Genomic DNA, 27113 nt, shown 5'->3' with positions numbered 1-27113 from the left:
CATACTTCTGATGTACTCCACAGAGTGATTAGCCATTTTTAAGACTCAGAATGCTAATCTGAGCTAAAGGGAAATCTGAGGCTGCCTGCTCCCAGTGCAGCTCATGTCAGTTCTGCAGAGGTGGGGGCAGACAAGCAGAAAGCTGCTTCAGCTGAGCTCACCCTGATCATCAGCACGGCCTTCCTGATGTCTCGTATTCCGTCGTACACCAGTCGGGATGCATCAATAAACTCATTTTCATCCATTGGCTGGGCAGGGTCTGAACTCAGTGCTTCCACAGCAGCTTCTACTTGCTCAGTAAACCGTGGCATAACTGAAGGAAGAACACAAAGTAACAGTCAGGCCCCACCCCACTGCCATTTTCTGCTACACGCTCCCATAAAAAAGATGTGTGTATCTCCTTGTTAACCATCACTGGGAACTGTGCCCTGGTTCCACTGAAATACAGAACATTTGTGATAGGACACCAAGCTCAAGTCTTATGTTCACCTCAGCTTCTGTTTACTCATCTGCTCTTTGGTTTTTTTCACCCTTAGACAGTGAAAAGTTTATTGCACCCTTCTCGTGGAGAAGGAAAAAAACACCCAGGGAAGCAAATAGAAATTATGGGATAAAATATTAATATTCTAAAATATAATAAGAATAATAAAATAGCAATGTTTAACATTCCCTATAGATGCACATAGTTTTTTTTGGGGAAAAACCCACCAATATTACCACCACAAAGCTCAAGTTTAACCAGGCAGTGGAGGAGGGCAGGTTGCACTGCTGTGCTTCAGTGACTCACTGCACCCCGGGAAGAACATCACAGACCCATTTACAGTCTGTTTCTTCAGTGTCACCCTTGATTCTTCAGCAAAGTTGTAATTAAAGCAAAAACAACAACTAATAGCTAGCACAGCACTCATTCAAGCAGAATCATTCCTTACCCTATATGGATGTCACCAGCTAGCTCACAGGAAACACCCTGATTCACTGTTTAGGGGTGAGTCACTACAACCTACAACATTTATTTAACTAGTTACGAAGATATTTTACAAAATATACCCTAAATTACTACAGAGAATTTATTTCACTGGGCCAATGTGGCAGAAACCTTCTACCTGGATCCTTAACACCGACAGAGCCTGGTACTGGATGATCAGTGTAACTTCCACACCCTGACACACTGCTTGGGACTCACTCCCTGGTGTTACAGCTTTCTCCAGCTCAGCCAGTGACAGCAAACACATTCAGGGAGACCTTGTGCACTGTTGAGTTTTAAGCCAGTCAACACAGCAAAATTACATTTCTCACTCTGCAAGAGCTAAGCAAGTAACTGCTACTAATTTCCATTACAGGATGTAAACAGAGTCTTTATAATAGATTTCACAGGTACACTAGTATCGGGTCAGCCAGGCCCTTGCAAGCAGTATGAATTCAGGGATCTTGGGAGTACTCAGCTCTTACCTGTGTTGGACAGTAACTTTGTGGCTTCCAACACCTTCTCAGTGTAGACTCCAGGCTCGTAGTTATCCATTTCAGAAGTGACAACATGAATGACTCTAGCTGCACGTCCTCGAATTGCACCAGCTGTGCGGTCTAAACCATCAACATCTTTTTCTTGGAGAGCAATGACACATTTGTTTACATCTTCTAAAATATGATTCTCTGGTGGTAAAAGAAGGAGGATTTAGATGTTAATATCTTCTTTCTGTTGCAGTCATCAGAACTGCAACGTCTGTTTGTGATCTGCTCTATAAACCCCCAGTGAGATGCTGTAAAGCATTAATTTTTAAGCTTGCTGTGACCAGCAAACAGCTGCCCTTCCAAACCAGGTGTTAAAAAAAAAACATTCACTTGCTGGCATCCAAGCCTCTTGCCCCCATCTAGTCAATTTTACCCAACAGAAAAGCTGAGTTCAGCCAGATTCTCCCCAAACGTGTTCCTTTCCATCATCTTCCCCTGGACTGTCCAAGCCCTTATTCCAAACACTTAAAAGCCACTCCCCCATTATTCCATGTGTGTGGGGCAATGAGGCACCCTCCCCAACACCACACCTCATCCACCCAGTGTCTTAATAGACAGGTCCCTTGCTGCATGGTTTTGGCTTCCTACACAGTGTTTTCCTACAACCACACACGTACCATCAGAGAGTATTAAACTGTTGGGCCTCCTTTCCAACTTGAGGCACAAAACACACGCAGTGACTGATGCAGAAAGTGTTCCAGCAACTGAGTACTCATCACTTCTTCAGAAAAAAAGAAAAAAAAAGAAAAAAAAAAAAGCCAAGGCCTCTGTTTGTAATTTCTCTCTAGAATACACTTTTTTTTTGTTTTTATACAGAGGTATTTTCCCCCATTAATCAAGCCCAGGAGGCCCATGAGTAAAAATCCTGAAGAGATGACTGAAAGAGGCCAGGATCCTCATTTGGGGGAACCAAAAGATCTTCCAAACTCTGATAGAATCCTCTTCAATATGTCAGTACCAACACTTTGACATTGCCATCCAACATCAGTACTTGGGCTGCTTGGTAAGAAACCAACTTGGAAACGCTTCTGCTCTGTCACTGAAATTAGTTTCCAGTATGACTTGCCATTGACTTAATCATGCTACACTGCCAATCTGCACCACTGAAGTGGCTTTTATTCCCTGTGCAGGTAGCAAAAGAGCCATTTTGCAAGAGTTTGTAGAGACAAGAAGCACACAGAGTTGACTGATAGAGAATGTGTATAAACGGGCTGAAAAGATTGCTGCTGGAAGAGCTACACTTAATTAACATAAAATTAACAGAGCCAGGTTCAATATTGTGAAACTTCTGTAAGGAGCCTGGGCAAAAAAAATACACTTGTGCAACACCTCTGAAGCAACTCAGCCTGAACAAGTTCAGCTGAGGGCAGAATGTGGCCCCAAGAGAGAAAAGCACAGGTTCATTAGTGATTTGACAAGTCAGTGAGCAGGCAGCCAAGGTACCAGAGCTTCACTGAGGAGCACAGTGCTGGTATTTAAAGCAAGAGACAGATATCCCTGCAGGTTGCAACAGGAAAAAGAAAAGCATCGGCATCGGGCCAAAACACAGGCTGTTTGTTGCTTGAGTTGCTTAACGAATAAATTAAGCCACAGACAATTTAAAAGCCTCTTTGGATTATATGAACTTTGATAAAAGCCATGGACAAAATGAATATGAATATTTAAATGCCTGCCCATCATTTAATGCCTTTGGCAGACGCCAAGTTGCCAGCAAGATGCTTCTATGGAAAGATAATCCCTCCCAGGGCAGTCAGGGACTGTCAGGTGGATCCACTCTGGTTATACTCTCCAGTTGGATGATAAGAAATCAGATTTGACATTGTTCTGTGTGCTTGTGTATACACACACTGCTACCTGTCCTACAGGCATACAGACCACAAGTGTCTGGCACAAAATGCCATCTGCTGAGGCCAGGGTGGCAGAGGCCAAGAAATGCTGAGACACAGGTTCACCAGCACCTTTGGGGACATGATAATGCTGTCCTGTACCTAAGATAACAGCCTCCCTGGGGCTGAGCTGGAGACAAATCTCACAGCAATTGAACATAACAGAATGTAACATAGGAAAGAGCAACAGATCTTGTTTTTTTTTCCCTATAGAGAAAAAATGGTGTGGTTTGGCAACAAGGTAAGAGGAAAGACATTTTTTCCAGTGAAAATTATTTCTAGAGCAAACAAGGAAATATTAAAAGCTAAGAGAATTCAAAGTGCTCCACAACTGTCAGTCCATCCCCACCAAACACCTTCCACCTCCACCCACTTCCCCATTAAAGGGATAAAGCAGTAATTTTCCAAACAACCCAAGAAGTCTGCAAGGGAGTCTGGGGGCTATAGGAGATCAAAACCTAAGAGCAACAGCCAGGAGATAAAGCCACAGATGCACAAATAAAACTCTGCTTCTCTGCTGTGTCCCCTGTGGAAGGTCTTAGAGCCATTTCCACGCTGCACAGTCTCTTGACAAGGGACACTGGAGGAGTCAGGTCAAGCAGCAGTGTCAGTAGACATAGTTATAGAACAAATACTGGAGTGTTCACACACTCCTTGGCACAGCATTCATCTAGTAATGAAGAAGGACAATCATCAGGCCCAGGCAATATTCATCTGGAAGCTCTTAAGATGAAATAGCTCTGCTGTGATGGGCAGGCTCTTGCATAAACCTCTGTCTGCAGCAGAGGAACAGAAAGGAGCAACTGGAATTACTTTTTTAGAGGATTTCAGAGGAGATCCAGGTAATTTCAGAACACTGAATTTGACAATTACATGGTGCTATCAGCAACTGCTCTATAAAACAGAGATAGTGGGCACATAAACACACCCTGAGTGCTTAAGGGAAGGCACTGACAAGAGGGATAAGAATTACACAAAGTACAGAAAAGCTCTGAAATGAGGAATAATGAAACAGGCAAAGACACTGCAGTCAAGAAAGAGATGACTGAGTAAACACACAACAGAAGTCTGTACATTTCCAAACAGCACGAAGAAAGCAAATAGGGAAAAAACCCCTCTTTGCTGTCTTCTGCTACAACTAGGGGCAGCAAATGAAGGAAGCAGGTGACACTGCAAAAAACAGGAAGCTCCTCACACTGAGTTGTGATTTTTGGGCAGGATGCTGGAGATGCCAGAGGTTTATAATAGTTGAAAGAGCAACTAACACAAGCTTAAATGAGAAAAATCTGTCAAGAGCTGTTCAGTAGGTAGCACATCCCATGCTGGAGCTCCCTCAGCTGCAGTCACTCCTGACTGGGAGTGTATAGGAATGATCTTCAGTCTACAGGGCTGTTCTGGTCTTTTATTAATCTCCCATGGACTGATAATTACCCAGACTGTTGTCCTAACTCAGCAGGGCCCTTTCTGTGTTACGCCCTTCATAAAATGTTGTAACTTGTTGTTATTGTCCCTGCCCATGCAGGGAGGTTGGATTTAGATGATCTTTAGGGTCCTTTCCAAACCAAACTGCTCTATGATTCCACTAGTGAAAGGACAAGAGGTAGTGGATTAAAACTGGAAGAGGAGAGATTGAGGTGAGACAGTAGGAGAAAATTCTTCACTATGAGGGTGGTGAGAGCCTGGCCCAGGTTGCCCAGGGAAGCTGTGGCTGCCCCATCCCTGGCAGTGTTGAAGGGCAGGTTGGATGGGGCTTGGAGCAACCTGGGCTGGTGGGAGGTGTCCCTGCCCATGCAGGGGGTTGGATCTAGATGATCTTTTAAGGTCCCTTCCAACCCAAACCATGCTATGATTCTATGAACTTGCAAGCTTATCTGCAACACCATACACTTAAGTATCCGATTCTTGTAAGATATTCTGTTGCTCTCTAAACCAAACATCTCTTCCATCAAGCTTTCATCTTTACTTGTGCATAATGAATACAATTCCATACCACAAGCTGAACAATGAAGCCTGTACCTCTCACTGGACAGCACAACCCACGGTAGGAATGTGGTATTTTTTTATATAAATATATAAATATATATATATGTATACACACACAGATCTATACAAACACACACAGACCCACAGGAGCACTCTTTTAATTCTGCTCACAGCTCAGCTAGCAGCTGATACAAACCCTACTATGCACAAACATCCTAATAACCCTGAAAGGAACCTGGTATAAATCATACCCATCACAGTTTTATCTAAAGAAATGTTTAGACTTTCAGCAGAGAATTGGAGTCATGGCATTTATATGGAAAACATTTATCTAAGTTCAAACAAATCATATTTAAAGCAATATTTATTGCTTTAATATTTTTCTAACATCTCTGATAACCCAGCACATACAAACAATTGCTGAATGCACTTGAGCATCTTAAGCAGTCTCAAAGCATGGCATGTCTGTGGTAACATTTTGGTGGTGAGCACACATTCAAGGTGAGCCCTCTCCTGAGTCAACCTGTCACTACCCTCTTATTGCCAAGCCCTTATAACTCTTCAGAGCACCTCAACAGTGGGCCAACACCACCACCTGTCCCCTCAGAGGCCAAGTACCCATCTCCTCAAATGCCCTGTACGAGGATGGAGACCACCCCATTCCAGTGGCTTGACCCATTTTGAGCCACGCCTGGAAGTGAAATGCAGTGAAGCAGCTTTGCACGGACTGTGTTTTCACAGACTAACAGCTTTTTCTCTTTCAAATGTTTGGAATACTTGTAGGCAAACTCAAAGTGGAGCCGTGAACTTCAGCACGCAATTCTCTCTAAATATATTTCCCCAGAAATAGGCTCCTCACAGCTGTGCAATTTCAACCACTGCTGCAACGACGATACAAAGAACTAGGACATTCAATTGACTAGTAAGTTTATGCTCACTCATTGCAGAGAACATTTTCACTCAGAAACCAGGGAATCACAATACAACATGTATGATAATACAGGTGACTCACCACAGAAACATGACTTGGGTTTTTTTTGTTTGGTTTTTCTTTTTTTAATATTAAAAAAAGATGGTATTTTAATTTAAGCCTGCAAGTTTTTGTCTACGTTTTCTAGATATGTTCACTTGGTACTTCTGATGCTACTCACCTTCCTGTGAAATCTCTTTTCATACAGTTTTTAGGTCCCTTGAGATGCTCAAGCCTGTTTGCATGAGGACAACTAGACCCTCAGTTTGCAGTGGTAATTTCTGCAAGCTACTGCAGACACAATTAGAATAATAGAATAGTTTGGGTTGGAAGGGACCTTAAAGATCATCTAGATCTAACTCCACTGCATGGGCAGGGACACCTCCCACCAGCCCAGGTTGCTCCAAGCCCCATCCAACCTGCCCTTGAACACTTCCAAGGATGGGGCTTCCACAACCTCCCTGGGCAACCTGGGCCAGGGTCTCACGTAATTTTATCACCACGTCCTCTGACTTGAGCAGATACCGAGGATGTGGAAAGAAAAACACCCCCCTCATTTGTAGGTCACAGCAGCTAATAGTGCATCTTTATCAATGATGCTGATAGAACAGATTAACTTGGCAAGCACTTTGCCAAACAGAATTATTGATCTGTCATAATCTTGCAACCTTTTATAAGAAATGTTAAAACTTTGCTAAAGCTGACAGGGCTAAGAATATTCATGGAACATTTTCTAAAGAAACAGTTTGGTATTCATTTTTGTTTACATAAGAAGAGTCTAAGGTGAACTGAGGGATTGTCTTTTTTGCTAGTTCATAACTTAAACACAAACATATTCTATTTCCCCCAGTGTTACCAGTGAGGTTTGTCTACAGCACCTAGGATTGCAATTCACCCGGAGTTGAGCTCGCCATTCAAAATCTTGAGACTGAAGTGTCTTTCCCTGTGTGTAAGCTGCTTTGCTGACATGTAAACAAAAGCATTAATGCATGCACACACAGTGACAGCTTTCTAGCGTACCTGCTGAACTAAACTATCACTGCTTGCACACTATCAAAATATCTCTTCTCCTTGTGCCAAGATCTCCTGCTCTATTTTCACACCTTGCTCGGCAGAAGATGACACTTGCCAGGTGACATGTACAAACAGCATCCCTTCCAAAAACTCAGGAAGACCCCAGAACACATGTAGAAACCACCCATTTCCAGGCATAAGTTCAGTTATGAGAATGATTTCTGAGCTGGAAGCCCTGATTACCTGATACAGCCAGGAAGTCATCAATGGAAGTGATGTCATCGACAGCGTCCGTCAGCACGCGGACTTGCTTCTCCCACTGCTCTTTGAAGAGATCCATGTTTTCTTGAGCCAGCTTGCTTTGGGGTTTAGCAGCCAGAGCCAGTGCAGCATTGATGACCTGTAAAACACCTCTGGATTGTTAAAACTTATCCTTCATAATTTGTTTGCATGTGTTTATTCAATGAACTCAACAGCAAACAAAGCAAGTTGAATAAGTTGTCAGGAACTTGATGTTTAAACACTCAAGTGTTTATGCTGTTGCTCTCACATCCAACTCATACCTGCTTCCACATTTATTATGATTAGTTATTATAAACATGAACATTTGGCAAGTATTCACTTGAGCTAGCTTCACCTTTCTCTAACAAGTCATGTTATAAGGTGTTGCTTTCCGAGTGTAAGCTGTGTTGTTAAATATTTTAAGACAGGCTGACGTTTCGTGCTACTTGCCAGACCCTGAGAAAAAAAGGTCAAAAAAGAATAAATCTCACAGTCTGAAGTAGAAACAACATTCAAATAAAACTGAAAGATAAATTTTGTATTTATCTTCCTCTCCTTAAAGGTTTACTCTGTGCCAGTAATTGTCACAGTACCTTAAGATTTCTGTTGTGGTTGGCAGAGCTAGGTTAGCCAGGGAACAGGAGAAGACAATACTATTTGGTGCTCCTCCTGAACACTTTCTTCAAACCCTCAAGGGCATAATTTACTTCAGATCCTTCTTTTTCTAAGCAGAACAAATGCTACACATACTGCTAGGTAACAAAGTTTATGTTGTGCCAACTGATTGGTCAGTTAAATGACCAAAAAAGCCTCTTTGGGTGGGGGAAGAAGCAGTCCCAAGCTCCTGCTCCTGTTCTTGCTGCACTATGCTCCAGCAGAATCACCTGGAAACGTGCCAGGGATAAGAAACCATCTGCAGTCAGACCAGTATGACAATCCTAACCTTGTTTTCAAGCACCTGAGAGTTAGGACTAAAAGTTCAGTGTGTAATTTTTCTTGTTATTTTAGGATCGTATTAATGTCACAAAATTGTTGAACAAAACGTGCAAGTTCCAGATGTTCCTACTTTTCCAAAAATCTACTTGCTCTACCAGCTTCACTTAAAAGTGTAACAAAGTGTTAAAAAAAATAATTATATATATATATATATATACACACACATAATGTGACAAAACATGGAAATGATGGTGATGTCAAACACAACACGATGGCACTGAATGAATCAGGCAGGAGAAGGAGGCTGATTCACTCCAGGGACACTAGAAATTAGCAACGACTGAGGCAAATCCACAAAAAGCTCTCCATGCTGCCATCCTGCCTCTGGAGGTGCAGGCTGCAGCTCTGGGTCACAAATCAAAAGCAGCTCGATGGGTCTGATAACACAGACAGATGAAAGAAATGATTTGGCATGAGCTGCAACCTGGTCAGGAGTCCTGCAGGGATGAGGCACACCTCTGAACCCTGGCACTAACCAGTGTCCTTGTCCTTCATGGAGAACATGGATGTCCTCTGCTGCTTGCCCTTCCTCAAAGCAGACACTGCAGTCACACCTTCAGTGTAGGGAGCTGCAGGAAAAAGGATTTCCCTTCAGAGAGAGACCTGCTGACAGCCACGTTGTCCTTTAAGATCACAGTTCTCAAGTCCTAAAAGCGCAGAAAAAAAGCCTTGCAGCACCCAAGGAAACGATGCTGAAAAATCTAAAATCAGATTGAAACAGAAGTTTTAGAAAGGGAAACCTGTCCTCTGCTCAAGAGCTCTACCTCTTAAGTCAAGCTGACACCATTTCTTGCCTCAGTCTGATTGATGCAATGATGTATCCACCTATCAATCAAAATCTAGAAATTCAAAGTTTTATGAAGGTGAATCCAAGTAACAAGTGTCCTGGAAACAAAAAGGGTAAAACAAACAACATTCCAGAAACCTGCTCTCAGCTATATCCTGCCAGTAACTACTGAGAGAGAGAAGATATTGATAGCAAAGGTCAAGACATTTTCTCCTCTCTCTTCCAGCTATCTTGGCTGGAATCAGATACAAGAACATCCTTTAAGCACTGCGACAGATCAGTGTTCATGTTGAAGGAACATACGGCCTCTGTACCTGTGTGATGGACGTCTGGACAGCAGCAGCTGTCTCCACAATTAATCCTTGTCAACAGCACACGTCCAACCCAGATGCCCACAGCAGGCAACTCTCCACTTGTAATGGAAGAGCTATCATAGATACAGGGCTCAAGAAACTCAGGGCATTGCCACCAAACTCAAGTTCAGGAGGCACAAGCTGCACCATCATCCTCCCAACAGGCAGCTTGTCCAACTGAAAAAGGGGAATTTTTTTTTTTTTGTACATTACAACAGCAAAAATGCAAACATGTTTTTTTTAAAAAGGCCAAGCAAAACTGGCATACAAGACCTCCCTTAGGAGCAGACATGTCTTGCATCAGAGATGAGAACAAACTAGTGGGGAAATGAAAGGCTACCGAGTGTCCCTTTGGAGCTGGAGACAAAACCACGGCTCAGGAAACACCTGCAGGTGTGTGTGTACTCAGGAAGAAATTCCAGAGAGCAGATGCAGCTCACCACTCCTTTTTTGCTGTACATACTCCAGCTCCATTTGCAAAGTGGTTCCAACATTTTAGCAGGAGTGATCAGACCCTGGACTCTGCCAAGTGTGCACAGCTCTTAGCACTGACATCGGCAAGATATCCTGGATATGTCTCACATCTGGCTGGAGCAATGTCACAACCCTGCAAATTATCTGAGTAAATATGCTCTTACATGATGCCTGGTATCCAGTACTGAATGACTGGTTTGTTTTCCAAGAGATCCTGAGATAGACATGGGAAAAGGACAGGGATACTGGATCTTAAATAGTCTGTGTATGGAGCAGGACTGTGATTCCTTCATTATCTAAAAATGAACACTTGTAGGGAGGGGGAAGGGACTGATTAAAACACACTATTGCTTCTCCAAAAAAATGAGACACTGGGCAATTAATTTAAAAATGAGTAACTCTAACAGGAAGGAGATGTATCTATATATAAAATGCAAAAAATAGGAAGAACATGGCCAGACTACCTGAAACGTAGCTGCTTCTATGTAAAACATTTGGCAATTTCAGGGAAATATTCTGCATTTCAGAGCTTTTCAAAATGCTGCCAGAGCACTGTGATCACAATGAGTCACTGAAGTCGTACAAAGAAAAGAATCCAACATGGACATTTTGAGACTATCCAGAAGGAAATGAAGCATGGCAAGAAAATCCACTCTCTTTATCAGTGCTTTGTTTCATGCAGCAGTTGCAATGTTCAAGTCAGATGGCTCCAGCCAGTTACTTGGAGCCTCTCTGCTCCACCTCACAGCTTCCCATGGCAAGAGCCAGGACTTGGCACCACAAGCCTTGGGGAGGCTTAGGATTCAAAAGACTTGCAATTGATGTCTCAGTCTGTACCTCATACACTCTTCTCATGTCTTTCATGGGAGGAAGCTGCCTCTTTTTATCTTCCCTATTGAATCTAAAGATGTTGGACTGGATTTATAGGTTTATACCTCTGCAGAGCAACTGTCTCCAAGTTCCCCTGGAGAGTGACTTCTGCCTGGGTTACAAGACTGTAGCTACTTTGCCCAGAAGCTCTCTTAAAAAGCACAGCTATTCCAGGAAAGAGAACACCTTAACCTTAGATACACTTGCTGGTAAATTCAAGCCATGGGGTCACCCTGAATCAAGCTCTTTTTGATTCTCAGAATGTGTGGGGTTGGAAGGGACCTTTAAAGGTCCTTTAGTCCAGCCACCCCTGCAGTGCACAGAGACCTTTTTAACTACTTCAGGTTGTTTAGAGGCCCATCAAGCCTGACCTTGAACGTCTCCACCACCTCCCTGGACAACCTGTTCCAGGGCTTTCCCACCTCTTCCTGATATGCAATCTGAATCTATCCTGCTCTAGTTTAAGGCCATTGCCCCTTATCCTTTTGCTACACACCCTTGTGAACAGCATCTTCCCAGCTTTCCTGGAGCCCCTTCAGGCAGTAGAAGGTGCTCTAAGGTCTTCCCAGAGACTGTCTCAGCCTGCCTTTGTAGGAGAGCCACTCCAGTCCTTGTCTGGACTCATTTAAGCTCACTTCAGGATGCCTTCCAGTCTCACCATTATAGCACCCCATCCGAAAGACTGATAGAGGCTTATACATGGTGGTGTTCCTGTGAGGAACAGTTCTGAACACTTGGCTGGCACAGTCAAAGACAGAACCAGCACTCAGGAAAAGAAAACCATCACCTGTTTATTTTGCATGGCAATCCCTACCTGTTAGATACTAACATAGTCTGTCAGCCACACAGCTCTCTGGTTCTGTGGCTACAAGCACTTTTTATTTTTTGCCTCAATCTCTCTGAGAGGGAGTTTTTGCTTTTTACAGGAGGCTGTTCTTTCTGCAGCTGGTTCCTGCAGTATTTGTCTCAGGATGGTACTGTGCCACATGAAGGTTTTTCAGTTTCAAAAGCTTGAAAACAAACACCCAGTCCTCTCCCCTCTCCTCACCTCTTCTCTACATCCAAAATATCTGCTGTTCCTAAGTAACTCGCTTTTTGTTTTTAAATAAAGATCTTCATTAACCAGCTTCCTTGTAGCATTTGGGTAATGAGCTGGAAAGCAGATTCATGACCTTCAAATCCAGCATATTTTGCCTTTGAAAAAAAAATAAAAAATAAGCCCTAATAAAACAAGTACCCAACCATCACCTGTCATCTTAGGGGTGAAGGAAAAAAGGGAAACACAGAAACTGAGCCCCAGCTGGGATGTGAAAATCAGTTTTATTCACGAGTGGGTGAAAAGGAACTTGTCAAGTAGACAGCAGAATCAAATGTCCTTTGGGAGGAAGATCCACGAGTGAGCAAGTGTAGAAGTAGTTGATCCAAGCTCTGCCTTTAGGAGTAACCTCAGTGCAAGGCTGAATGAAAGGATTCTCTCAGTCAACCTGTCAAAACTGGTAATGGCACTTCAGCGTCCCCCTTTGCTCTATTCCATTGCTGCCTCACGAGCACTCCTGTGATACACAGGGTGAGTTGTCAAGTAGAAGCCAAAGCATGATTTCTGGATTGCAGCTCTCCCAACAGTCAACACATGAATTCATGACCTTACCAAAGCTGCCACACAAGCTGAGCCCAGCCAGGAACCCCCTTGCTCAGGTGGATTTTAGCACCCACATTTTTCTGTATTCACAAAAGCACAGCTCACTTAGGGGCAGTTTGTAAGAAGCTGCTCATAATTTAGTTTTACATATGCCAGATGCCAAAGTTATCTCCAGTGCTCACCCTGCTCATGTCTCCTTCCCTGCTCCTAAGTGTGTTTTGCTCCGAGTGGGGAAAAATATTCAGAAGCAGGACATTTAAGTCTCTTCCAGTTACATCCAACCACAGGTTTGCATCCACATGACTACATGGGCTAACCCTCTAGCCACTCCAATACAGCAAAAAGCACTCTGCAGACTCTCATCAGCCAAAATGCCTGGAAGCAAAACACACAGAAACTGTTTTGCACTTTCTCCAGCGATAATGGCAGTGACCAGTGTATATAGAGACAGATACACCAAAGGGAGAAGGAGAAGTTTCCTTTCACTTCCAATACTTTGCTCCAATGTATAAAAAGGTACTTGAATACTTTCCTGCAAGTTAGACAGAGACTGACTGCAGGCATCTCTGCAGAGATATTTGCTCCTGTTGTTACAGTGATATAATGACACACAAATACACACTTCTACTGGAATAACATCACCTTTTCCAGTTTAGCATATACTGCTATCAAAGTATTTACCATTTGCATATTGTGTCCAGATAATTGTCCTATCAGCTTCCCCCTATATGGAAAAAGCATGTTTATTTGTAGCTGAGGACTGATACTATAGTAGCAGTCAATGCAGAAGCTGCAAGAATTTGGGGGCCATTTGTTTTGCTTCATTTTGCATTTCACTGACTTCAAGTGCTGAAGCTTTGGGGGTTTCAGGGACTGTCTTTTCTGGAAGCTGTTCTGCTGCTGCACTCCACAGATCATACTGTGCCTGCCACAGGAACACAGGGTCCTTGCACATTCACACACCTCCTTCTGTAGAACTTAACCCCTGTCTCCTATCTTTGCTTATTTTTATGCATCAGTAACTGCTTGAGTTTCTAATACTGCTTCTTTGATGAACACTCCTGTCCTGGCTCTTCCTCACAACAAGCCTGCATGATACAGAACTACAACCCAAGTGTTAAGCTTTTTTTAGTATACATATTGCTACTCAGTGCCAATAAAATGCCTCAATCACCTGTAATTAAAACAGCCTGGAGATGGATCGGAGAGATCTGGATATAGTTAGTACACTCAAAAAATCTGATAATCTTTCAAAGAGAAGAAAAAAAGGGACAATTGTTTGATATTAAGTCTTTACTGTAAGAAAAATGAAGTTATCTCCTTCTCCAACAGCCACCAGGGAACTGGCAGGAACTGGGGACTTGAGGAGAGAAAGCCTGCAGGTCATGTTTGGGTTTGGTTAATTGAGGGGGTGGTTTGGAGGGGTTTTTTTTGTTTCTTTAAGATGCTGCAACTTTTAAACTAAAGTTCTGGTACTATTTGGAACCTCTACGTGGGATTCCTTATGCTTTGGTATTTTGTCTATCTGTGTTAGTAGGTGTGATCAGCATATGTAACCATCTGCCTCATCAGAAATCTATAAGCAGCAAATTACTTTTCAAGCATTTCAAAATTGGAATGTAAGGATGTGGAACAGCAATTATTAAAACAAGATGTTAATATGAGAGGAGCCAATTTATTTTTGTTAAAAATGTAATTTAATCCAAGAATTATCTGGAGTCTGTTTAATGGGCAACACTCACTTGACTGTGCAGGGGCTGGTCAGCTATGCCAAACACACTCTCTGTGCTAAGGCAGGTATGGAGGGAGCAAGGAAAGGACAGAGACCCTGCCTGCTGCCAGCCCAAGGCTTCTGAGGAGGACAAGGAGCTATTTGGACAGCAGAGGAAAGAAGCAACCACCAAGATGGGAGATCAGGTCTGGTATGTCCATGCCAGGGAGAAGCAAGTCTACCACTAGTCCCACAACCTGCTTTCAGAGGATCACCAGTCTCACAGGCAATGGGCTCCAGCTTTTGCTGGCAGAAACAAATACCCAGCCTGATGGAAATTCTAATCCATAATGATTTTCTGTAACTCTCAGCCTAAGTGCAATTCGGTTAGAAGTCGACAGATGAAGTTCACAGAGGCTTTAAAGAACAAGAAAGTCAACAAGTAAAAGCAGCTGCAAGTGACAGCAGACTGTCACATCACAGGGCTGGAGCAACACTTGTCCCTTTCAAGAGCTGTACTGGGGCACTTTCACTGTTGCCTTCCAAACACCTACAGCTTGTATGATCAGAAACACTCCTATGGTTAAGCTCTCTTCTCAGACATCTTTAATTCAAAATGCTGTTACAAAACAGCTTTTGCAGGCTCCCCAAGCAAGTACTTCTTGGAAACAGAACCCAGAAGCCAGAGTTACAAGCAAGGATCCAGGTTTTTGAGTTGAGATAAACAGTTGGCAAGCTCTGTGTTTAGCAAAAGGCAAAGAAAACTTCCCCCCCCCCCCGCACTCTGCCAGGCAAACAGAGGCACAGGCAACTATTCCAAGCACTTCACAGCAGTACTCTTCCATTTCCATTGTGAAAGCCATCTTAAACATTTTTTTCTAAAGCATTTAAAACATTTAGTTGTGATGGAGGACTTTTGGTCCTTCACCTTAACCCAGCACAGTTGGGCCTGTTTCCCCTACAACACAGCAAGGCACGAAGCTGCAGAACTGCAGGTAACTCCTGCAAGATGCTGGATAAAGTTGATTCATTTTGATATACACACTTTCAGCAACATGTGCTCTCACAATAAAGAACTCAGGCAGGCTTGTAAGTCAAGGCCTCATGAAGAAAAACACCCATGACCTCCTAACACTGCCTTATTTCTCCCCTGCAAGCCAACCTAGCACAAGCCACCCAGCTGGCTACTACATAGCATGCACAGCTCTTCCTAACAGCTCCTACTGCGCAGGCAAAAGGGAGCTCTAAACACATCAAGACTTCAACTTCCCATTAATTTCTGTGTTAATTGGCTGGGGACTCAGAAACAGGAAGGATGATGTTACTCTTGAGGAAGAGCTGATTTCCATTAACATCAGCCACACTGAACAAATGTAATTGCTTGCTTTCCTAGAGACTTTTCAGATGAGAATTTTTTTGCTGCTTCTTTTTTCCCCCCTCAAAGAAATTTCAAACCTGAGAATGTCTGAACCTGTAGGTGACACTGGCAGTAAATGACTTCTTGTCCATACTGACAAGACTTCCAGGCTTTCCCTAACTCGTCTGAAGTGTTGCACGCTTCTCACTCCTGCTGCTGGCTCTGAAAGGCCAGCTATGGCAAGGGACTGAATAACTGCTTTATTTGAGATACAGCTTTTACAATTAACTCTACAGATTGATTTCTGCAGAAATCATTCTTTAACCAGGAGTTTCCTACTCCCAGAATGGCTACTACTCAGCTAAGCTATTTAAGAGGTTACCCGGGGACTTACTCAAGTGCATTAAATTTCACTTTCATCCTTTCAAGCACAGCAATACCTTGAATTAAATTTCATACATCATATTTCTGTGTGGTATCGATAGATTCACTGGAGTTTCAGAGACTATTGTAATTACTGATTGACTTGACTCCTTCCAAAACCAGCATCTTCCTGGAAAAATACCATCTAAGCAAAAATAAATAAATAAATGAATGAAAAAGGGCAGATAATGTTGGCTTAAGTCTGTATTTTATGCCCAATTCACACATTTGTTCAGCACAGCCACCTAAAAGTCTTCAAGAAGCAGCGCAAACCTCAAAAATAAACTGCAAAATAAACAGAAAATTGTCTACAAAAGGAGACAAACCCTCACTCTGCTGTTCTTTATATCTGGAAGCATTTAGAGGTTGTACAGAATAACCAAAGGTGGGGGACTGATGGGCAACACCTTGAGGAGGACAATAGTGTGCTGCATCACTCAGGCTGGCACAAGACAAACTTCTGGATTGTGAGGAGAAAACGCAGATGCCATTTGTAAAACAGTTTAGACAAGTGCCCCAATTATCTCTCAAGATTCACAACATGTTTAAGTCCTCTTTGAGCATTAAAGAATCAACCAGAGAAGATGTAATGTAATAGAAAAGCACTCTTTCAAGTGCTATCAACATCGATAGTGTCATTTACCAGTCTCTCAGTGATGACCCTGAAATTAAGGCAAGACAATGGCAGGCTTGGAAATTCAGATACGTGACCTTTGTAAATCCATCAGTTCCAGCCCTTGTCCATTTATAGATAATCAAAGCTTCCAATGCATGTTAAATGCATTATCCATAACCCCTGAAGTTAAAGGTTAACAGCTGCACTTCAGTAGATGTGACTAGTTTGGCGACTACTGACAATACCTTGTTAATTATTTCATACTGACTCTCATGGTGTTTATATTATAAAGGAGTAAATTTATTAAAATAGGCAGTTGCTAGAAAAGCCAAGATACTAGTCTTTGAAATACAAGTTTCAGCAATGGAGAGGGGGAAAAAACACCCCCACAGACTTGGACGACTACCAGAAACATTTAGATTCAAATTATTTTCAAAAGCATCAGCATTTGTCTGGAACAACATGCATGAGATATTCATATTGTTGAAGATAACTACGAAGTTGCATCAAGCCTAGTTGGTTACTTTAGGAAAGAGCAAGCCCTTCAACCAGGTAAAATGTATTTTTAAAAGCTTTTTCTTCCACATGCTTTGTTGCAGCTGTAAAAACTCACCTGTGGTTTCAACAAGTCATGCACACCACTGGCCTCAGATGTGGGAGGCAAAGAACTGCACAGCCAAGGCAGCTGGTGAACCAGCCCCAAGAACTGATCCAGGGGTGGAAACCACAGAAGTCTACTCCAGGATGACAAAAGGCCTCCTAGATAGTATTTAATGGTTTCTTTTTGGGTGCCTACCCTCGCTCATTTAACAGCCCAGTTAAAAGTAACAAGGAAGGTAAAATAGTCCTGCTCTTCACATCACCTTCACCTGTCACCTCAAAATTCTCTCCTGCTGGGGCAAGTACAGGGGTACATTTCTCTCTTCCTTTCCAGTAGTTTTAAAAGGAACAGTGTTTATGGGAAAACCTGAACAAATTCCAAGTAATTCTGAGACAATACACCTTATTTTCCAAAAATTCCACTTGGCCAATGTTTAAGTATGCTTTTCCATTAGCTCCTCATTACCAACAAGAGTTGCTTTAAAAATCTAAGTTACAAGAACTGACAGCGCACTGTAGCCTTCATCCAAGCACCTGGTTGGTGACATTTAAAACATCAGGGCTGTCAAAATGGAAGAGGACAGTCTAGTGCTTATATCAACTTACTATCTTTGTTTCTATTTAAAAAGTTTTAGTTAAAAGGTAGTCTCAGCCAGGTTCAAACTCTTCATGCATAGCCATCTTCCTCTGATCCCACTCTACTGAGAAGATTTTTTGGCATATTCATATTCTACTCAAGCAAAAAAACCACAACCTACAATTCATCTCACAGCAGGCACAGGAGCAATGGTAGGCATCTTCACAGGACATCTTCCTGCAACATGGGGCTGTCGGCCAACAGCCAGTTGAATATGAGCCAGCAGTGTGCTCAGGTGGCCAAGAAGTCCAACAGCATCCTGGCTTGTATTAGCACCAGTGTGACCAGCAGGACCAGGGCGGGGATAATGCCCTTGGTCTGGGCACTGGTGAGACTGCACCTCAAATCCTAGGGTCAGTTCTGGGCCCCTCATGACAAGAAGGATGTTGAGGGGCTGGAGTGTGTCCAGAGAAGGGCAATGGAGCTGGGGAAGGGGCTGGAGCACAAGTCTGAACAGGAGCAGCTGAGGGAGCTGGGGGTGTCCAGCCTGGAGACAAGGAGGTGAGGGGAGACCTGCTGGCTCTGCAACTGCCTGAGGGGAGGTTGGAGCCGAGCAGGGGAGGAGGCATGGGGGGTCAGTCCCTTCTTTCAAGGAACAAGTGATAGGATGAGAAAATATCCTCAAGTTGCCCAGGGGAGGTTGAGATTGGATATTAGGAACAATTTCTTCCCCAAAAGGGTTGCCAGGCCCTGGCACAGGCTGCCCAGGGCAGTGGTGGATTCCCCATCCCTGGGGTGTTGTAAAGACGTGTAGATGTGGTGCTGAGGGACATGACTTAGCGGTGGCCTTGGCAGTGTTAGGTTTACAGTTGGACTTGATGATCTCAAAGTTTTTTTCTAACCTACATGATCTTATGAACATGCACAGTAACTCACTGAAGCTGGTCACTGTCCTGCAGTTCACTAGAATACCCTGGGCCAAATGCAATTAGAGTTACTATGTGAAAAAGACCAATTTGTACCAGGAACCACTTTGTCATGTTTGAAGGTTTTCAGACTTGATGCCTACACTGCATTTGATTCTCTACCTGTTAAGGGAAAAGTCAAGTTCTGCAGCAAGTCCAGAGACAGACACTAAGAGGCCAGAGCACATAGTGAGCAACTTAGCAAGGTATGTCTGATGCTCTTACACTCTCATTACCTGGGGACACAGGGCTTCAAGCTGGCTGGCTGACATGCGAACCAATTTCACACCTTCTTCGTTGTTTGAGATGGAACAAGCCAAGTTGGCAACCTGTGGCAGAGGTGGAGAAAACAAAACAACTGTTAGAACCGGGTGTTATTTCCCTCTGTAGGAAATTTTTTTACCTGCTCGCTACAGCAACCCATCCTGAAATACAAAGTGTCCACATTCATTCACATCGAAACAATTTTGAAACCACTAATGACGTCTATTTCTTCTCTAGACATAACACATCAGATCATAAAACCATGGTCATTCAGACATGACAGACAAATTACTGTTACCACTGCTTGGGTTAACTCCTCTCCAGTAAAAAGTAGAAGAGCATCATTGGCAGCACTTGAAGCTACAGTTAAAAAGCCCATTCCCACTCAAGTAAGACAGCAGCAACCACACAATTAAAAAAAACCCATGCAGCTCCCACGCGTCTCAGGATGAAGCATTCTCAGGTCTGTAAGCATAGGGATGCTTCCTTTCTCTTGAAACATTTCTACATTCTACTGTGTGTCAGCACAGAAGAACCTGGAGGTTCATCAAGCAACTCAGCTAGGCCAGTGATGCAGCAGTGTTGCAAAGCTCAAGGTGTTTTGCTGGTGTTGCACAGAGCTGCTGGTGCCAGGAATGCATTGCCTCAAACTACTCAATGCACTTCCTATCTAGTCAGAGATTGCAGTATCAGGGAGATGTTCCTTCAGCCCTCCACTTGTGCCACAATTCATCCAATAAAAACACCTGCTGCTACAGGTGATCTTGAAGATCCATCCACAATTCTCTGAAATTTGAATAGCAGCTTGTGATGCTAAAAACTTTCCTCTGAAACCTTGACCTGCTGCAAAACAACATCCTTAACAAGGTCATCTTGAAACAGAGGCCCTTTTGTAAACATCTGCCTTTTAAAAGCACACAGGAATGGGACAGCACAGAATTTTTTTGGTAATTGAAGATATTCCTCTCATCAGAGCTATTCTCAGGGGAAGGAAGTCTGAAGTACGTTACATTTCTTGGTTGACAGGTGAATGACAAGCATGTTATTCTGAGCCATTTGAACACAAAGTTGTAAAAATAGCACAAAGTGAACCTAGATGAACACCAAGTACTGTCCTTTCAGAGACAGAGCAACCTGCAAAACCCTCAGTAAATGTGCTGTAAAAGCATCATTGCAAGCCAGCAGATGCTTAGCAACACCAGTGAATCAGATTTCTCCATATACATTTCTCTATCATCTGGGGAAATTCCATTCTCCCTTTAATTAAACTATCCTATGTATTCCTACACAAGTCATTTTTGAAGTGGTCTCTGCAGTTATATTGTGTGCTCTTCCCTCTCCCCAAGCCATTTCCTTAGGAAAGATGTTCCGCACAGAAAACACCACTGTCCCACAAACCCTATGTCAACACACTTGAACACTGTTTTTGATCAATCCATTCAAAAAAGGGGACCAAAAAGCAAGTTCCCATTGCAAAATGCACAGTCTCTTCCTCCTCCAGTTCCAAGTCTAGTTCCAAAATTCTGAAACTTGTGTGCTGTCAAGAAGAGAGGTGTGTTTCCAAAACCTTAAAACCAAGCAAACAGATGCAACTGCATATATTTGGACAAGAACAAACCAAGAGAAAGACTAGACAGCATCAATAAGGCAGAAAACTCTGCCAGCTTTCACGACTATTAGTGCTCAACTTCTCAACTTTCTTTTCCACCAGCCTTCACAGAGAAGACCTACAGGTTCAGCAAGTCCTCAGTTCATTGCAAGGTTGGGCAGCTTGCACCCAGCGTGGCAAAGCCTCCCTTCCTGCTCTCTCTTACAACAGTCTCCAGCTCAGTTCCTCTCCACACAACACCACCAGCAAGCAGCTGGACTCCTGACAATGCCTTATCAGAAAGGGATTTTATTTTGAACACAGTTTTTTTCCCCCCCCTGTAGATTTGCAATGTCTTAAACCCCTAGTTCACAGCAAGCTGTAGTATATTACAGCTTTTGTTTAGAGGCTCAAAAATCAAAAGACAGCAAGATGCCATGATTTACCAGTCAAATAAAGATTTTGCTGTTGTTTTAAGCACAGGTCATATTTTTGAGAAACACCAGTTTGCCAGTATCTTTTATGGTCCATATTTTCAGGCCATTTGTGCCTCCACGGCAGCAGTTACAATCTCTAGGAGCGAGAAGAACACAAAGCTCTATTGAGTAGGGGCTGAATAAAAGCGACATTGAAGCACTAGAAAATCAGCCTCTCCGATATCTGGAGATGTTGTGCTCTCTCTCAAGCCAAGTGTGATGAATCAAGCACACAGAAAAACCCTGCTCTGTCTGAATACAGAAAGGCAAAGAAGTTTATAATTGAGTGTCCCCGCCATGGTATGATGAAATTTTGCTTTTTTGCACAGTCATTTTTGAACAGTCATTTTTCTTCTGAATACCTCACTGATGGCAACTCTTTAGAGACTGCCCGACTGGGACTGCCAACCTTTATGAAAGACGTGTGTGTGCTTCCCTGACTGAGGGTCTTTGGCAGTTCAAGACAATCCAACTGTTGGCTGCCACATCTCATCCTACTGCTGCATCTCCAAATCTCAACACTTCATATCAGCATGCTATTGGCTTTGGTGGATTAGTTTCTCTGCCAGATTAGCACACCAACTTCCCAGTAAACTATTTGCTGAACATCAGAGCAAAGCAAGGATGAGGCAGCAGAGATGACTTTAGAGCACTGTAGGACATGGCCCTAAATTCACAGCAATCCAGCATTTACTGCACCCGTGGGAAGACACTGTCAAACTATTGGAAAACATTAACAGGCCTCTCATAATTTGAAATTTGAGAAGAGCTATGGGAATGAATTATTCAACTTGTAAATGATATTACAATGAGGTATTTTAAATTGTCATTAATTATCAGGTGCTCTATAGCATGAATTCTAAAGCTGCATGTACCAGCTGACACGAATGGTTGTATGACTAAGAAATGTAATGTATAAGGTTTGAGAAAAAAACCATCAATAACTCCTGTGTGATGTTTGATAAATGACTTGACACTCCCAGTGTGCAGAGAGGATGGGGTACTGCTGGCCAGTGTGACAAGCATACATATTACATAGGATTTTGCAGCCAAGATGAAGATCAGCTATGGCCAAATTTGTTTTAAAGACTGCAGAGCACTTGAAAATCACGCATTTTTAAAACTTTCAAATAAAAATAGAGCACCTCAAGCAAACAGAAATTCTCTTTAAATCAAATGTAAATGAAATACTTTCTCTGTGTCTCCAACACCGTAGCTGACTGACACAGTAAGTGGTCAGACTTGATTTAGAAAGAACACTTGTGCTTGAGAGCAAAACAGCAATTGAATTCTCACTGCATTTGTTCGTTCTTACCATTCAATATCATCAAGCCCTTTCACATAAGCACTACTGGCACAGGCATCAAAGGAGACAAAAACCCACAAATACTGTAATCAGCCATAACGAGCAATCTATTGAAAAAAGTTAAAAATACATAGGGAATGAAGACAGAGCAGAGCAACCAGACTGACGCGGGGCAGAGATAGTGTGGCAGCACTGACAGACCAATTTAAAAGCTTATTTCCCTGCAATATCAAGACTCTCTTAGTTTATCTTGTATAAGGCCATGTTCCATAGACATCTTCATGTGCCCCAAAGGGCACAATGGACCCAAAGGTCCATGTGTACATGAATAAACTTAAATTTACTCCCAGAGACAAACACAGGGAGCATCTGCAGGACACCCATAGACGTGGCCATTCGCACTAACTGAACCGACGAACCAGGGCCAAGTAAAACTCAAAGAAGGACAAACTGAGCTGGAAAGTGGGTTTTAGGCACAAATCAGATTTTGGAACTCAAATGTGACTCCTATTAAGGGTGACATAAGAGTACTGCCAGATGAGATGGTGCTTTTGGAGGAGGCATTCCATATCTGGCTCCTTCTTGATGCAGGCACCATCTCGGGGACTGTTATTAACAGGAAGGTACAATTCTAATATAAAAACATATTGTGCCATTTGTCACTCTTGAGATCCCCTCAAGTTTAGTCATTTTGATTCCTTAGAATTTACTAATTCTAAAATCAGGAAAAATCTTGGCCTCTCTAAAGCCCTTTTCCCCTCCATTAGTGCCCTACCTGTGTGCTGTCAGCTGCTGTAAACAACTGCCCTCCATGACAATAGGGGCCTGGGCCTTTTTCACCTGAAATGCCTTTTTTTTTTTTCTTTTAAACTTGAAATTTGCTCAGATAATGACAAAGGAGCAGTGTCTTCCAGCAATTCAAACAGTGTAACAGCCTCAACTACACAACTGTGGGGTCATGACTGAGCTCAAACTACACTGTTGAAAATAATCAAGAAACACCGCTTGAGCTTTGAATTTGTTAAACATTCTCTTTGCAATGACATCCTAGCTTAAGTAAAGGGGCTACTTTACATGCAACTGTTTAGTAAAGGATTGACAACTTGATTTTTCAATGAGAGACAAAAAAAAGCAAGAAAAATAAAGAACTAGAATCTCTAACATACTATATCTCCTTTTACAAGGTTTTCAAAGGCTGACACTGAAGGTTTGTATTAAAGTCTTTGCTTCCTGCACCTGGATTGACTTCAGAAAAGCAACACCAAGTTTTTCCTCCTTGTTCACAGGTTATGGTTTCAGGACAGCTGCTTCTGAAAGTCAAATATGCAAAGCCCTCCTAAATGGGTGCTAGATGCAACCATCCAGCAGTGGTGTAATCCAAAGAAGGCTCTGTAATGTGTTTATTGTTGCATTATTTAAAATTGTCAAGAGTTGCCTGTGCCATCCAGCATTGCTATAAATAAGGATTATACATCTCTAGGCAGGAAACAAACACACACAAAGTGAATTCTAAGAGTCTGGCTACTCTAGTTTGAAAGTGCAGTTGTAAAAACAGCATTGCAGAAGTTTTCAGATGGTTTTACAGTGGAAAAACTTAACTTTTCCATTTAACATGAACCACTTACCCTCTCATAACCAATGCTGACAAACCCCTGTGCAAAAATAACAAACACATACTCATTTATACTCAGAAAATTTGGGAATATAAACAATGTGGAAACAAAACTTTTCAAAACTGTTCCTGGCATTGTAATTTCTGATTTAACTTAAAACCTTCAGCCTCTTGTTCCATTTTTTAATTTTTCTTTTATGATTTTTCTGGGAATGGAAATTACCACTTTTAAGCAACTTAAAATGCCCCATTTTAAATCTCCTCCAAAAAAAGAATGGACAGGCAGCCATTTAACATTTTCCTCTTGAGGATCTGCTAAAGGCAAGTGTATTCTCAGAGAATTCAGTAACAGCACATCTCATTACTTCCTCCCCCACATTAAGAAAACAGTCCAGATTCACTTCATGATGGTCAAAGCCCATGAAATTAATTTATCTGCAGAGACAACTGTTCTGGCAGAACTAAGTGGCAACTGAGGACTCTCAGAAGAGATGTGTCAATTATGTAATCTCCATCTCCCCAAAGAAAAGGCTTTTATTACTGAATAAGTCCATACTTTTATTAATTCACTCATACACTACAATATTCAAGATGAACATGAGCATTTTAATGTCCATCCTAACAGGTACTGCATGAGGGAGAAGCCTGCATTACAGCTCTGATCCTACAAACTGCCCAGTTTTGCAGAGGCATAGCTTATTATTAATGCCACAAAACAGTTTCACTTCTTTAATGCATAGGGGGATGGGAGGAAGACTTTGGTTCAAGGGAACAGGGTCTGGAGCAGGATAGCAGGAGTCATGCTGTCAGTTACTCTGGTTTTATATGACTTGGGTAGTTGCAAGTAGCTGCAGCTCCACAGAAGGTACCTTGCAAGAGCTTGCTGTGGGCAACACAACCGAAATGTATTAAAATAGTAAATGTCTTTAAGTAAAACAAGCTGCACACAGAAGAACTCCAGACATAAAGCACTGAGGGGAACAATGGACTAAAATGGAGATAACTGCTTTTTCCAGAGCTCTGCAACCTCATGCAGAAGAGCAATTTTAATTTTCAAGGAAAGGAATCGGAGATAACAGTGTGCACTTCTGCTACCTATAATATTGAGGCAATTGCTTAGTTTTTCATGGATAACCACCTTTCTTTTGGGATCAAATCTCAAAACTTACACCTTCCAAGTTGTGTCTGTGTATCTAAAAAAATCTAGTTAAAGCACACAGCTTTGCACATGGCTCCCAACCTGAAGGCACTGTCTCCAGCCACCTGGTGCCATTCTAGGTACAGCTGTCCTGCAAAAACACTGCTTAACTCCTTCCATACCAGAGGAAACCCCTTTCCCCAACAGAGTACAACCCCATGGGTTGTTAAGGTTTCACGAAGAAGGGAAATTTTTCACACAGTTGGGCAAACCCAGAGTTTGTGCACCATGACTAACCAAACTGGGCTCTGTTCACTGAGCAGCATGTGCAGAAGGGAGAGCACAGCTCTCTTGCCAACAGGAAGGTTTTCCAATCAAAGAGGGGGAAGAGGTGTTGGAAGGGAATTAACACATCTAGAGCATAAAACATATCCCCAGTAGTAAAGTGCTAGCAATACAGGAATACCTTCATTCCCAGCCTGGTTGATTATCCTTTCCATAGACCTGACTTAAGAGAACAGAGCTGGTAAAGGAACCCCAGTGTGCGACGTGGGCACCGTGCCCCTCAGAGATGCAGCTGGAGCAGCAGATGTGCCTATTGGCACAGGAACTATTCCTTCCTCAGACAAACAAGCTAAAGTGATAAAATCTTACAGGCACAAAACACGTTAGTTACACAAGTCGAGCTGAGCTACCATGACAGAAATCACACTGCTGGTATGTGATGTAGATCTGATCTTAATCTAAAACTTTCAAAATGAAACCTTCATCTTAGAGGCTTCTTAGCAACACAAATGGTTTTTCTTCTAAATAAAAGTGTTCCTAGCAGTGATATTTGGATAGTACCTGAATAATCATCCTTAGCCAAAACAGCTTCTAGGTTTATCTAAGTGGAAACTCTTAATTCTTTCCTATCTCATCTCACTTATCACTCAGAGCTTGCTGCATTATGGTCGTACTAAAGGCTTCCAACTTGGTGCCTATTGTTAGCTGTTTAAACCCATTTTTTGGGATTCAGATAACTGTTTGTGGCAAATTTAACTGTAATTATAAGTACACATTATGCTCTTGATGAGGGCAACAAGACAGTTAAGAGGAATGAGCCCTACACAGAGATGTTATCAAGAATTAAAACATTTATGCCATTTCTATAAAAGCTGCACCCAAAAAGCTAAGTTTAAAATGCTGTTGGAATCAAGACTCAAATATCTGGAAACTAAAGTAGGCCAGAACTCTATTGCTTTTTACTGTCTCTGAAGACATCACGTCAACACTACCTATACTCAACTGTACTTACATTTCCTGACCTTTTTTACAGATTTTCCCTCCCCAAATGCTTCTCTCTGTTAACAAAGGCAAAAGGAAAAGAAAAAATACAGGGCTGTTTCTAGGGGGGTAAAAGGACATGAATGGTTTTCCCAACCCTAACCTCATTCACCTCCAGCTTCTACACCCTTCACATCTCCCTTGGCCCTAGTGTTTAAAGACTAAGCCCCACAGTCTCAACATTGATCCAACAGAATGACTGCCCCTGTGGAAAAGGTATGGCAGAAACACTTCTCCCTGGTGCACCAGCAGCCAGTTGGGATGTCTCTCCAACAGAATGACTGCCCCTGTGGAAAAGGTATGGCAGAAACACCTCTCCCTGGTGCACCAGCAGCCAGTTGGGATGTCTCTCAAACAGAAGTAGTCTCTGAACACCTTGATCACTGCCCAG

At 42.5% G+C, this 27113-nt stretch overlaps 1 protein-coding gene across 2 annotated transcripts in view; it reads right to left on the bottom strand.

Annotated features, from left to right (window-relative positions):
• The window catches only part of CTNNA1 (catenin alpha 1), a 119736-nt gene that overhangs the window by 15559 nt on the left and 77064 nt on the right, over window positions 1-27113 (bottom strand). For both annotated transcript variants that reach the window (XM_051630778.1, XM_051630777.1), the window contains exons 10-13: window positions 19249-19341; window positions 7606-7762; window positions 1450-1650; window positions 162-313 (exon numbers count right to left, since the gene is read on the bottom strand). In XM_051630778.1, the coding sequence (XP_051486738.1) occupies window positions 162-313; window positions 1450-1650; window positions 7606-7762; window positions 19249-19341 (603 nt within the window). The remainder of the gene's footprint in view (window positions 1-161; window positions 314-1449; window positions 1651-7605; window positions 7763-19248; window positions 19342-27113) is intronic.

This window comes from Apus apus, chromosome 13, assembly GCF_020740795.1.
Source record: "Apus apus isolate bApuApu2 chromosome 13, bApuApu2.pri.cur, whole genome shotgun sequence".
Classification (NCBI taxonomy): domain Eukaryota; kingdom Metazoa; phylum Chordata; class Aves; order Apodiformes; family Apodidae; genus Apus; species Apus apus.
This window is presented reverse-complemented; position numbering and strand designations above follow the sequence as displayed.